The sequence below is a fragment of the Dysidea avara genome, chromosome 7, assembly GCF_963678975.1.
Source record: "Dysidea avara chromosome 7, odDysAvar1.4, whole genome shotgun sequence".
NCBI lineage: Eukaryota > Metazoa > Porifera > Demospongiae > Dictyoceratida > Dysideidae > Dysidea > Dysidea avara.
Genome location: NC_089278.1, coordinates 19509668 through 19522232, shown reverse-complemented (window position 1 = coordinate 19522232; position 12565 = coordinate 19509668). Strand labels below are relative to the sequence as shown.

Here is a 12565-nt window from a genome sequence, read left to right as displayed (position 1 = left end):
AATTAAGTATTGCCATACATATTAACTGCACAAGTAGATGAATGAAGCCCTTTAAACAGATCAGTGCACTTCATTGTATGTATAGGTGCAGGCAGATTTGAAAAAATTCCATAACAGAACCAACTACATGTTTCCAGTGAATGTTCTATTAGAGTAGTTATCTGACTGCTCTATTAGAGTATCTCGATCTTGTACACCTCCAATGCTGATCCGGGTCCTTGTTGCATAAACTTTAGCATAAATCCACTGATAATACCTTGGAAAGATATTTATAAGGTGGTTTTATGAGTATGTGTATTATAGTGGTCATATAATTATGCTAAGACAAAATTTCATTATAGCTAATACTCAACGTATTGATCAACTAAAGCCTAAATATGAAGGGGGGGGCTTCAGCCCCCAAAGCCCCCCCCCCCTGGATCCGCCCCTGCAGTGTCCCCCCTTATAAATTACCTATATAATTATGTCCTTGTGCTTCTGCAATTTAGATCTTGTGCACATATAATATGTGATTATGTGACCTCTTGCAGAAAACAGCAGCTTTGTATGACTGTCATGGTGCATGCTATTAGCAATCAAATAATTTTAGTGTTAATGTTAATTGGTTTTGCAGAATCACTTATAAACAGTAATACATGTACACGTGGAAGTTTGTGTGTGTGATTGACAGGGTGATCTACCAGCCCAATCAATTTAAAGATTTTTCAGATTTATTTTTAATAGCCTGCGGGCAACTTTTTTCCTGGGAATTAGCAATCAAAGTAGAAACCATTACCAGCCGCCCATGCATTGCCTAAAAGGTGACAGTTTTATTTGTAGAGCTACAAACTGTCTACTCAGCTACGTTTTAAGTACACTTCCTGTAATAAACGTGGGTCTACAATGCAGCCAAATATAGATTATAACCATATAATGGACTGAGTTCTAGTAAACCACGCGCACGCACGTCATGCTCGCGTAAACAGATACTATACAATAACCAGTTTTAAGATATTGTACCGTTCGTGCTGAAGCGTTTATTAGTTACGTAGTACGCAGCTACAAGGTGTTGCTGGGACTGCCCGGCGGCGATAACTGAGAGGCTAAGCAAGATGACTGTGATGTGGCCATCCGGTTTTCCCAAAAGCTTGCAGTTCTTATTGTTAGTGATGATGTCTCTGGTTGGTAGCACAATTGCAGAGAGAAGTTGTCCTTTGGGAAAATTCTGCCGTATTAGAGCCAACTGTAGCAGTAGTAGTAGCCAGTGTGTTGAGACGTGCCCTACTAACAGAGACAGATCCCAGCAGGGTAACTGGAGTACTGGAAATTGTGAAAGAAGTAAGCAAAGCCTATCTAGCTACTAAATAGCTACAGGTTTACCTGATTACATACTACGACTCATTATTTTCCTTGCCATGCCCACAACTTACCTACTGTGTAGATCAGATATGTGGTCACATTTTTGTCTGAGGATTCTCACTTTCATCATAGTCATCATGATCATTTCCTCTCTTGGGGCAATGGAGTGAAAAGTGGTATGGATGAGAGTGAGAAACTATAGTATTGGTTGACCAAAATGGTATAGCTATGCTTTCAGTGTGACATCTATGTGTGTGGTGTGCAGTGTTCTTATCCTCTGAGTAACTCCTAGCCACAACGAAGTAACGAAGCCTACTGGATGAAGCTTATTCACCAGCTTCTTACTTATAACCAAGATTTGCACATTGTCCAACGTTCACGTGATAAGGTGGTAGTTTCACACGTGACAGCCTAAGGCTGTGGACACAAAGTTATAATATGTAATATTATTATAGTTACTTTATTTTATGAGTAATATGTAACTGTAACTAAATAGTTCAGTTGCAAGTAATATGTAATAATTATGTAACTAGTTACTTTTACAAAGTAACTTGCCCAACACTGGTGGTGTGCATGTACAGGTGTGGGTAATTGGCAAAGTATTAAGATGTAGCTAAAGATACTTGCCCAAGTTTTTAATTACACTGGCAGTATAAGGAAAAACTTTTTAAGTTTGATTAAGGATCAAGGAAATAAAAAGTAGTGAAACGAGGGAGGTCGCCAGATATACTAGTGGACATTTAATCCTTAATTCAGTTATGGGTAGCTACAGACTGAAGTAGGGATTAAATGTCCAATAGTGTATCTTCAGATGTAGACAACCTCCCTTGTTTTACTACTTTACTTAAAATTCCTGATTTAATTAACCTTCTCCAAATTGAAATCTTGTGGTGTCAGCAAAGATAAAGGAGGACACAAATAAGTGGGTAGTTGGAAAAGGTGGATATGGTTGGACGCAGACATGGACATTCTCAAAAAACACTTTTACATTTATATAGCGGTTATTTTTCTTATCTAACATTGTTTTTACAGCAGTCTTCGCTTCCAGGCCCAGGCGTCGATCTTGTCATAGTGCTCATCCATTTATGATTTCACGTGTGAAAGATAGACCAACACTCCACAGAATTCCATAGACCATTAATTTTAGTGTTGTACACATACTCTAAAGTCTAATACAGTGGAACCTGCTAATCAGGACACTTGAAAATAAGGACACCTGCATGATCTGGACACCTGATAATGGTCCCACGGTATCACTTAGCATGTAAACTGACCTGGAAAATCAGGACACCTTGATAATCAGGACACTTTGGTCAGTCCCAAGGTGTCCTTAATACACATGTTTCGCTGTACAGCGTCATATAATTGTAGAGATTAGCTGAGCTATATGGTCGATTTGTAGAATTTTAGCCAAATTAGAAATTTAAGATTTACAGATTACAAGATTCATGCTTGATTGCTGACCCCTTGTGAGATTTTGTTTATGGCATCATGATATTTTTGGTGTTTTCATTATTTTTTAAATCATCTTGAGTACTCAAATTGTAGTTTTCATCCATCAGACCATATTAGTAAGTGTCCATTGAATCTAGCTACATTGTTTTTTCCATAAATAAACTAGCACAATGTAGCAACTCTTCATAACTGTTCTGTATCTTGGGGGAGAGTGTCTAATTGCAGATATGGCCTGTACCATATGGCCTGTACCATATGGCCTGTACCAACAAGTTCACTTTTGATTATATATACACCTCTAGCCTGATTCTACTGATGTTGATAGGTGATGATTGGTGTTGATAAGGTCAAGCCTTTCTTCTAAGAGAAGCCTGAAGTGTTACTTGCAGTTGCAGCAGTATGTTTGCTGAATATACTCCAGTTAGACACTCTAGAGTGTCTAACTGCCAGTATGACCTGTACAAACACACTACTACAAGTTCACTTTTGATCAAATGTACACCTATAGCTTGATTCTACTGATGACAGAGAACTGTTGATAGGTGATGATTGGTTTTGATAAGGTCAAGCCTTTCTTCTAAGAGAAGCCTGAGATGTTACTTGCAGCAGTGTGTTTACTCCAGTTAGATACTCTCCCCATATGGGCAATTGGAAGCAGTGGAATTGGAAACTGGAAAGGGAAAATGGAAATAGTCAAATCATGACGTAAATGTACCCTAGAGTAAACCCTTGTTTAGTGGACACCTCTTAAAGACCACCTTTTTACAAAGACCATGTTACCGGCAATTATATCTGAAAATGGCTAAGACATACTTAATGACCAGACCACTTCATGGTCACCTTCCATAAAGACCACCTCCTTTACAAAGACTACACCTTCACATTGTTATAATAGCTAAATTCCAAACATCTATTTCATGACCTTATCAAAACAGCTAGGTCAGCTAAAAATGCTAGGCTCTTATGGTCATCATCTCCTTATGAGACCTTCTTGCATGGACTATTTTTGCATGACTCATTCTGTTACGAACTAACCAAAACAGATAGCCAGATGAAGTGTGGATCAAAGTATGAGAGATGTCATTGACCCCTTTCTGTGAATCATGAAATACATGTTTGGAGCTTACCTCTAAGTGAGGGTTTTACTCTAGGATTCACATTTTGATAAAGCCATGAAATAGATGTTTGGAACTTAGCCATTATTACAATGTGAAAAGGTGGTCTTGTAAAGAGGATGGTCTTTATAAAAAGTGACCATGAAATGGTCTAATTTATAGGGTCATTAAGTATGCCTTAGCCATAAATTACAGGTGTAAGAAGGTGGTCTTTAAGAAGTGGCCACTAAACAAGTGTTTTACGTTTTACTCTGGGTACATTTATATGATGATTTGACCATTTCCGTTTTTTTATTTCCACTTTCCGTTTCCAGTTTCCATTTCCACTGTTTCCAATCCCCCCCCCATACAAATACTATGAACTCAATGGCCTATGTGAATGGAATTTAGGTATGCAGAGTTTTCTTTGATGTGTGTAGATCTCATATTTATGAAGAAAGCTACTAACAGGTGTCTAGTATTGGTAAGACACCTACATCCATAAAGAGACCCATAGCGTCTTGTGGACAGTTAGTTTTTAATACCAATAAACACCAAGCAAGGTGATGTAATCAAAGAAATTGCACTCAGGTAATCTTTTGTGCCCATTTCCTATAGCTATTCAACCACTGTAATAGCTGGCTAACTTTTAAAGAAGCCTATTAATTTCTTTCTAGCTTTTGCCATAATACAAGTGCAATGGAAAATTAGGAATTTAAATTCAAGTAGGGGTCGACTCACCTACACATGCTAGCTAGTAGAGATTTAAAGTTCATAAGTATATTTTCAAGTGTACATGGCCTCCTTTGTTTTATTTCCATGACCCCTACTCAAATTTAACATTCCTAATTGTAGTACTTGTTTTTTTTTTGTTTTTTTTGGTAACATAATTGTACTTGTGAACCTATGCATACTGCATCAAAGGATAAAATAGTGCCAGACATAAAACAGTATTTGTGTCTGAATGCATTCCCAAACTAATCCGCTTTATTTTTTTGCCCCAATACTCAGTGCTACAAAGCCTACAATGAAGAATAGTACAAGAAATGTCTCTGTAAACAATCCAGTCACAATGGAAATTATAGAGGTTTCCTTTACAAACATGATTGTCAAGCAGCTACTACACGCTACCTACAAATCAACAGCTTTGTAGCTGTGCAGTAGTGGTGAGACACAAATGAGGACAAAACTAAGTCTATTATACAATTATTGTTATGCAGGCCTGAAAGGATCAATTATGGCTAGGGAGCAGAGGAGGTTGGACACGCACATGTAAACGTATACATTTTGTATTGAAAATTTAACCAAGCACTCACCAAAGTTTTCACAAATACCATTCGAGAGTGTACTTCAAGTTTAGTCTATTCAGCTGGTCTACCCCATTCAACCCCACTACTCCAGGTACGTAAATCACTCTTTATATCTATGGGGATCACGCTTTAAATCTATGGGGATCATGCTTTAAATCTATGGGGATCACGTATGTAAGCGTTTGAAGGTGGAATCGATGTGTAATACTATAGGGACGTCTTGTGTACATGTATTTTAGCACGATAATTGTTGAAGAAAGCAATGTGCATACTAACATAGTCTACAAGGGTATTGAAAAGAAAAGCAGAAGCCACTAGCTTGGCCTCACAGAGAATCGAACAAAGAATTAGAAACTCGCAAACTCGCCTTGCAATAAGAATTTGCTGTTCATCTTAAAAAGCACAAGGTAACGTGGTGTGGATATTGCTAAACATTTCTTCTCACTTACTCCTCATCACAACATATTAGATTAACAGTATATATTAATAGCCAGAGGAGGTTGGACACACTTATATTGTGTCCAACCTCCTCTGGCTAGGCAGCATGTAACCTTGTAACTACATTTATTATAATGAACAGACCAGCCCTAAGTATACCACGGAAAAGGTTGAGTTGAGCAAATCTCAGTGAATATGAAAGTGTTTTAATACTATCACATTGTTTAAAGACTAATTACAATGTATACTAAAGACCTAAAGGGGTAAACTTCGTTATAAAATGGCTATCTGTAATGTGGGTGTAGTGAGTCTGTATTCGAAAATGTGCCGAAACGCTTGCGAATGCGCTATAAGACTAGATCAAACCTTTAACCCAACTCATAGAATAGCAAGGATACTGAAACACCTTCATCTGAGTGCTTTTTGTGGCAATACTGCAATTCATGATAATAGTCATGTGAGTATTAATAATTCCCATAATTGATTTGAGTATAAGCCTTTATAAAACAAACAGGGTAGTACCACTGGACCTCATCCACATCAAGGTTATGCTGCGGACCTCATCCACATCAAGGTTATGCGGACCTCATCCACATCAAGGTTATGCTTGCTTTGATGAAAGTGGTTTGCTCTTTTGAAGTGTAACCACTTTCCTGGGATACATCTCGATGTACACCAGTGTGCATTTAGTTGTATCCCTGTAAAGAGGTATACATGGCAAATATATCCTCTGAACTGAATTCCTTTGATCTGAGGTGTGAAAATGTTAAGTAAAGCATTATCATGTTTTACCTTGCACTTTATGGCTTTCCCTGACCTCATGAATCTTTAGGGAAAGAGTTTGTTGAAATACCCATGGTGTTTGTGATAGGATATCTCTTTATTAACTCGTTGCTTGTACACCATTATCTATAACACTTAGACACTTGTAATGTGCATTGAAACCATTGATGCGTCATTAGTATCATTAAGACAATTACTAAATTTATGGTGAGATATCAGGACTAACACAGCACTCACCTTTGCTTCATGCTGGATGGTCTCTCAACCACACTCACTCTTGCTTCATTTTCTGTACAACCTTGTAACAATACTTCAAATGTATATGGAAAATACAGGTTAAGAAGTATAAACAGCACAAGGTGACGTGCTTCATTTTATCTTGCCTAAGCATTATATTTTTGCACACACAAACATGATGATACTATCAATGGTATAATACCTGTGGAGATCATGAAGTGTACTAGACTTTCCAGGGTGGTATATGAAAACATTAAAGAAAACACAGTACACTTAATTGAGACAGTTTTTCATAGCCAGACAACTTTTGTTTCTTTTATGTTGGCAGGAAAAGAAAAGGATCAGGTGAACATAACATAGCACTGTTGTTTTGTAGCTGTCAGATTCTGGGGACTTTGCTGTGTGTTGCATGACTTCTAAATGGTTATAGAAGGTTGTTAATTGGTAAGAGCATTGTGTGCACCATTCCACTACTTTTAGCACTACTGAGTGAGTTCTTATCAATAGTAAACAAGTGCTAAGCTGTGCTATAGAGCCCCCAGAATCTGCCAGCTGCTAGTCTCACAGTGCCACAAGATCAGCCAGCTGCTAGTCTCACGGATCATCCAGCCAGCTGCAGAAAAACAGTGTTATACCATGTTTAAAATTAGCCATGTAAGCTACATCCTGCCACATGTATAACCATTTGTGGGAAACCACAGCAGTGGGTAGTAAGTTTAAACAAATTCATTACTATACTAATGGAACTACAATTTTAACTCAAAATTAGTGGAGAAGACCATATTAGGTAATCAGGATGTTGCCCTACATGCATGCCTACAGAGTATTGTATAAGTATCTCACTAATGCACCTTTTATGGAAGTGTTTTTCTCTGCTGGTCTTTCAGTTATGTACATATTCCTACCTTTATTGTTATTATTATTCAGTATCCCACCAGTGTGACCTACAAAAAGGCTACTGGAAGCCTGTGAACCTTATTCTCACAAAATTTGCTATGTTGCTACACTACATAGTTCATTAATGGCTCAGATTGCAGAATGGTTGCAAGCTGTTTAGAATTATATGAAGCAGGTAAAGTTGAGGTGTTTGGCCAGTTTTTCTTCTCAACAGCTAATTATAAGTTCATAGCATCATGGACTCTTGATAGCATTGCACACCTCCAGTGCAATAAAAAGGTACGTTGGAACCCACCACACAATCTTTGAATAGCTTGATCATGCATAGTATATATTATCTATGAATCAAGTAACATATAAACATGGGTGGGAACATTGATATACTTGATGTTACTCTCAGCATTGTTCTTTACCTTATTCACAGCAGACAACCACAAAGCAAAAGAGAAATTAATGTGGTTTTATTCTATGTATAGAGAATTGAAACACACTGTATACTTTGTAAATGACAGATATTTAACTATCGATTATCACTGTTTTCCAATACATAGTATCCAGATTTCACATCATATGCAATTAACACTAATCGCATTTTTAAGGTCTTTACTTTAAATGAACATTCTGTTCCACAAACAACAGTGAGTTGTTCTGTTGTGAAAACAATAGCAATTTCTGCTTTAAGAACATTCTGTTTTGAAAGTTGCTCTGTTTTGAAGAACAATTTTGTTTTGCTCAGACAATGATGTTGATGTTGAGTTGTTCTGCTCAGTTGAGAATGATTGCAATTGTTCTGTTCCAAGAATGACTGTGCCCTGAGAATAACAGTCGAGTGATTTTGAGAATGATAGTTAGTTGTTCTGGACAATGACAACTTTTGAGCCAATTATGCTTTGAAAAATTGTTGATTATGGTTTTGAGCAGTGCTTAAAAATTGAGCCTATTATGCCCAAAATTATGCTTTTATAATTAAGGTTATGCTTGACAGCTATATCAACATTAACGTATTACAGTATTTGACTGCTCTATTAGAGTACCTTGATCATCAGTATTACCACAAAGTGTGAATGATTAACCAACAAACAGTAAAAATTATAACATTACACATTTTCATGATATGAAATGCAGTAACATGTATAATGTGTTCATGTTTTGCTGTATTTTTGGTGTGCACATTATGCATTTTAATTAGAAATTGTCCTATTGTATTGGCATAATGCTTGATGTTTTTGCTAGCCTGTTATGTTCAAAATTATGCTGGCATAATTGACACAAGCCTACTTGTTTTGCTCTGAGAATAATAGTGGGTTGTTGACAATGATGTATGTTTGTTCTGCTCCTAGAACGGTAAACAATGATTGCAGTTACTCTGCTTTGAACTAATATTAGCAGGAGCCCAAGGCACAAAGCGTTTAGAGTTCTTTTCCGAGAACAATGGAATGTGAGGTTCTACCACCTTTACAGTTTTTCTGTTGAAGAGCATCGACATCTTTGCACCAATTTTCTAAACTTTCTGACATCTCATGAGCACTATTTACTAAATAGAAATGAAGAACAATTGTGTGAGTTGTGACACATGTTTGAGCTAAGAACAAGACAAATTTGTGTGCTCAATTGTGGGGTTTTCTTGAAGTGTACACATCTGTGAACTTAGCTGTTTGAGAAGGAAACAATATAACTGAAGCCTCTGAAATATAATTTATGTGAAAAGTAGATACGTACCTGCAAACACAACTTATTAAACAGCATTCATATATTAAACAGCATTCATAATGATGCCAATATTGCCTTGACAATATATTTAAACTTTTATGGAGATTATTCTTAGTGTGACTATTGAGTTTTATTATTATTTTCATGCATGTAAAGAAACTATAACACAGTGGATATCATGTACAAGTGTAATAATTTTACAATGCCAAAGTATCTTCTGGCATGCAAGAGTTGTCCACAGATAATACCACCATGACCAGACTTGTATTAGTTATATTTGTACAGGGTATCTGATGCATAGCTGATAGAAATTGGTTATAAAATGATTTTGCCTTACTTAGCATTGGTATTAATGTGGAGTGGCTAGCAGATTTAGCCTATTCAGTTGCAGTGCAACATGTGTTATTTTTAAAAGTTATTGTACACTTAAGCTTTTACCTTTAACTAGCTTTTGTGTCATGTACAAAAGTGAGCACATATCAGATTAGTTACTGGTATTAAAATCCTTTGGTTACATCAATATCAAATTTCAATAGATTCATATTGGTACACCTTTGATTAATTCATTACTTTAAGGACTAATTTTGTAAATGTGAATGTTTTCTGATTATTTTGCTATGATGAACTGCTCTATAAAAAGGGTGATTGGATTACAATTGCAGAAAAATATCGTGGAGGCTTTGGTGAGAGAATTTGTATAAATTAGAACTGCAATATACCTTTGATTAATATACCTCACTTTGATTTTCACATGCATATGAGGGGCATGTGTCTTTTTAACTCAAAAGATTCACACTTCCCATTTGCTTTTAAGACTCACTCTACAGCTCTGCAGTTCTTAATTGTTTGTAGAGCCCATTAAGAAATTTATATTCTCATGTTCACAATCCACTATGCCTATGTCTTGAACCATGCATGCACCATGAAAAAACCACCTCAGAGTAGGGCTTTCCTGTCTAGAAATTTAATGCAAGCATTATACATATACAGCCTTTATTTCTCACACTTTGGCTGCTTTTAACATAATTTTGTTGGTGAGGGACAGACAACCACACATTCACACACACTAAATTATTACAAGAAATTAGGCACAATGCCTCAATAGCTTGACATTGTGCGTAATTTACCCATATTTGTTGTTGCTCTTCTAAACAGTACCAAATGGAGCTCAGTACTGGATGGATTCCACACTATATGAACTGTTTATTCTACCTAATGTGACTGGAGTATTTAAGGATTTACTGTTCATTATGAGCTATGAGTTCCAAAGAAGTCATGATAACTATGATTATCTTGATGACATCACATTTCACCTTTATCCATCTGATAATCCATACTTTTACTTTGGCAATGGAGATACTACTCATGCAGCATTTCAGGATTACTATGATTTATACCTTCCTGATATTACAGAAAGGTGTTCACTATCATCAGCAACATCTGATCCTATTCCGCTGGATGATTATGAGTTACAAGTTGCAGTTAGTGCTGAAGGAACTGAGTTACTAAGACGTGATATAATAATTCATGTTGTGAATCAGTTACCATCTTCTCCAACACATGCTGGTAAGCATGAACAGTAATAATATCACTGTTCAAAGAATATTAACATTGAACTGACATGTGCCAACACTCAACAATAATAACTCTCATGTACAAGTTAATGGTAAGCTTATTGTAATTAATCGCATCTCTCCAAACACCAGCACTATCAAAGAATTACCTTAGTGTTTTTTAGATCTGTACTTTAACTAGACCAACTATACCTGTTGTACAGTTACCTTTTTCCTGCTGAATGATGACGTCCTCATCAATGGTATCTGTACTCTTCAGATCACAGCCAATGAGCATGTTCATGGATATGCAACTTAGTCCACATAAAGTAGCCTATCCAGCCAGGTACTTTTAACTGGTAATAATTCTAACCACCCTTATCACATGCTGTTTCCAAGTGATATCCTCCTGGACTAAACCATTCTAGATATTGTTTATACGAGCATTCACGTAGGAAATGATATTTGCGAATGCTAATATGGTAGTATCAAGTGAAGTTGTGACCCTCATGAATGTAGTTTAGGTATAAACTCAATTATTAGCTTCTCATCCTCCGATACACAAAATAGCAATGCAGGTGAGCAGATTTAAAATTTATTTTATACAGTAGGTCGCTGAAGAGTAGGGGCAGTACATACTGGTGTAAATATGATTGTAATTGACTGTTCTATTATGCTGCCTTGATCACTGATTAGTTGTTACAAGCACTGTCTAATAACATAGGACCATCTACCTCCTTCTCCTGTTTCCATTACATGTGCTCATAACTAAAGTTGTCATTCACAGTAATGGCAAAATGTATAAATTATTATAATTCTAGGATTATTAATTTGTTGGAAAACTGTTTAAATTTGTAGGAGTGCAGGAAATATGCTAGATAATTTTGAGAATGATAGGGTGAAAAATTAGGTCAGTGTTGAAATAATTATAAGCATAATAAGTTGAGATTGAGATATTAACGCTTTTAGCTACTCTAATAGAGCAGTATATTTCTACTAAAAATAGCAAATAGAAAGGCATTTTTACTGCTTCATAGTCTTGCTAAACATTGGAGTCAAAAATAAATGAAAATTGAATTTTTTTTTGTAAATATGATCTAACGTTCCTAAACAGGTTTTAGTAGCAATTCTTGTAGGTCTCTATATATTGACCAGAATAAAAGCACGGCGTCAACATTTTAGAGAAATCTAGAATAGAATAATGATGAAACTATTGATTGCTAAAACACTCCCCCACCCACCTTTGACCAAACATTGGCAATCCTGACTTGACTAATGCAATCATGTATACTAGCAGTAGAGCGGCATAGTACGAAAGTTGCATCATTTGTGAGAACTCTCCATATCAATTGTACTCCTAATGACATTGATTTGTTGATATAGCACCATTGTAGATTTGACCTACTGTATGATGACCTTTGCAACCATTTTTGTATCGAAAATTTGACAGTTTTGTCTTTATCTTGAAGCATTATTTTACATGTTAAAACATGGTTTAAGATGTCAACCTAAGAAACAACTTTATTTTTATTTGAGGTCAATAACTCATTATAGCTCATTCCACTCCAAATTTTTATTAGTCATAAATTCTTTGAGTCTATGCATAGCTTTAGTGCATACCATGTAGTGGGAGTGCATGTGGGCAAGCAGACGTAGGTGATAACCCTCCTTAGCCTAATCCTTCAAATGATGATCTCAAGCATGCAAGGAAAATACTGGGATAAAAGTAGCAAGGCTTGTTGAATGTGTT

General features: G+C 36.2%; 1 protein-coding gene across 1 annotated transcript in view; it reads left to right on the top strand.

The window, feature by feature from the left end:
- The first annotated feature begins 1066 nt into the window (after positions 1-1066).
- Positions 1067-12565, top strand: part of LOC136262034 (neural cell adhesion molecule 1-like) — a 57172-nt gene continuing 45673 nt past the window's right edge. Inside the window, exons 1-2 of the mRNA XM_066056163.1 lie at positions 1067-1317; positions 10418-10828. Of these exons, the coding sequence (XP_065912235.1) occupies positions 1092-1317; positions 10418-10828 (637 nt within the window). The 5' untranslated portion in view covers positions 1067-1091. The remainder of the gene's footprint in view (positions 1318-10417; positions 10829-12565) is intronic.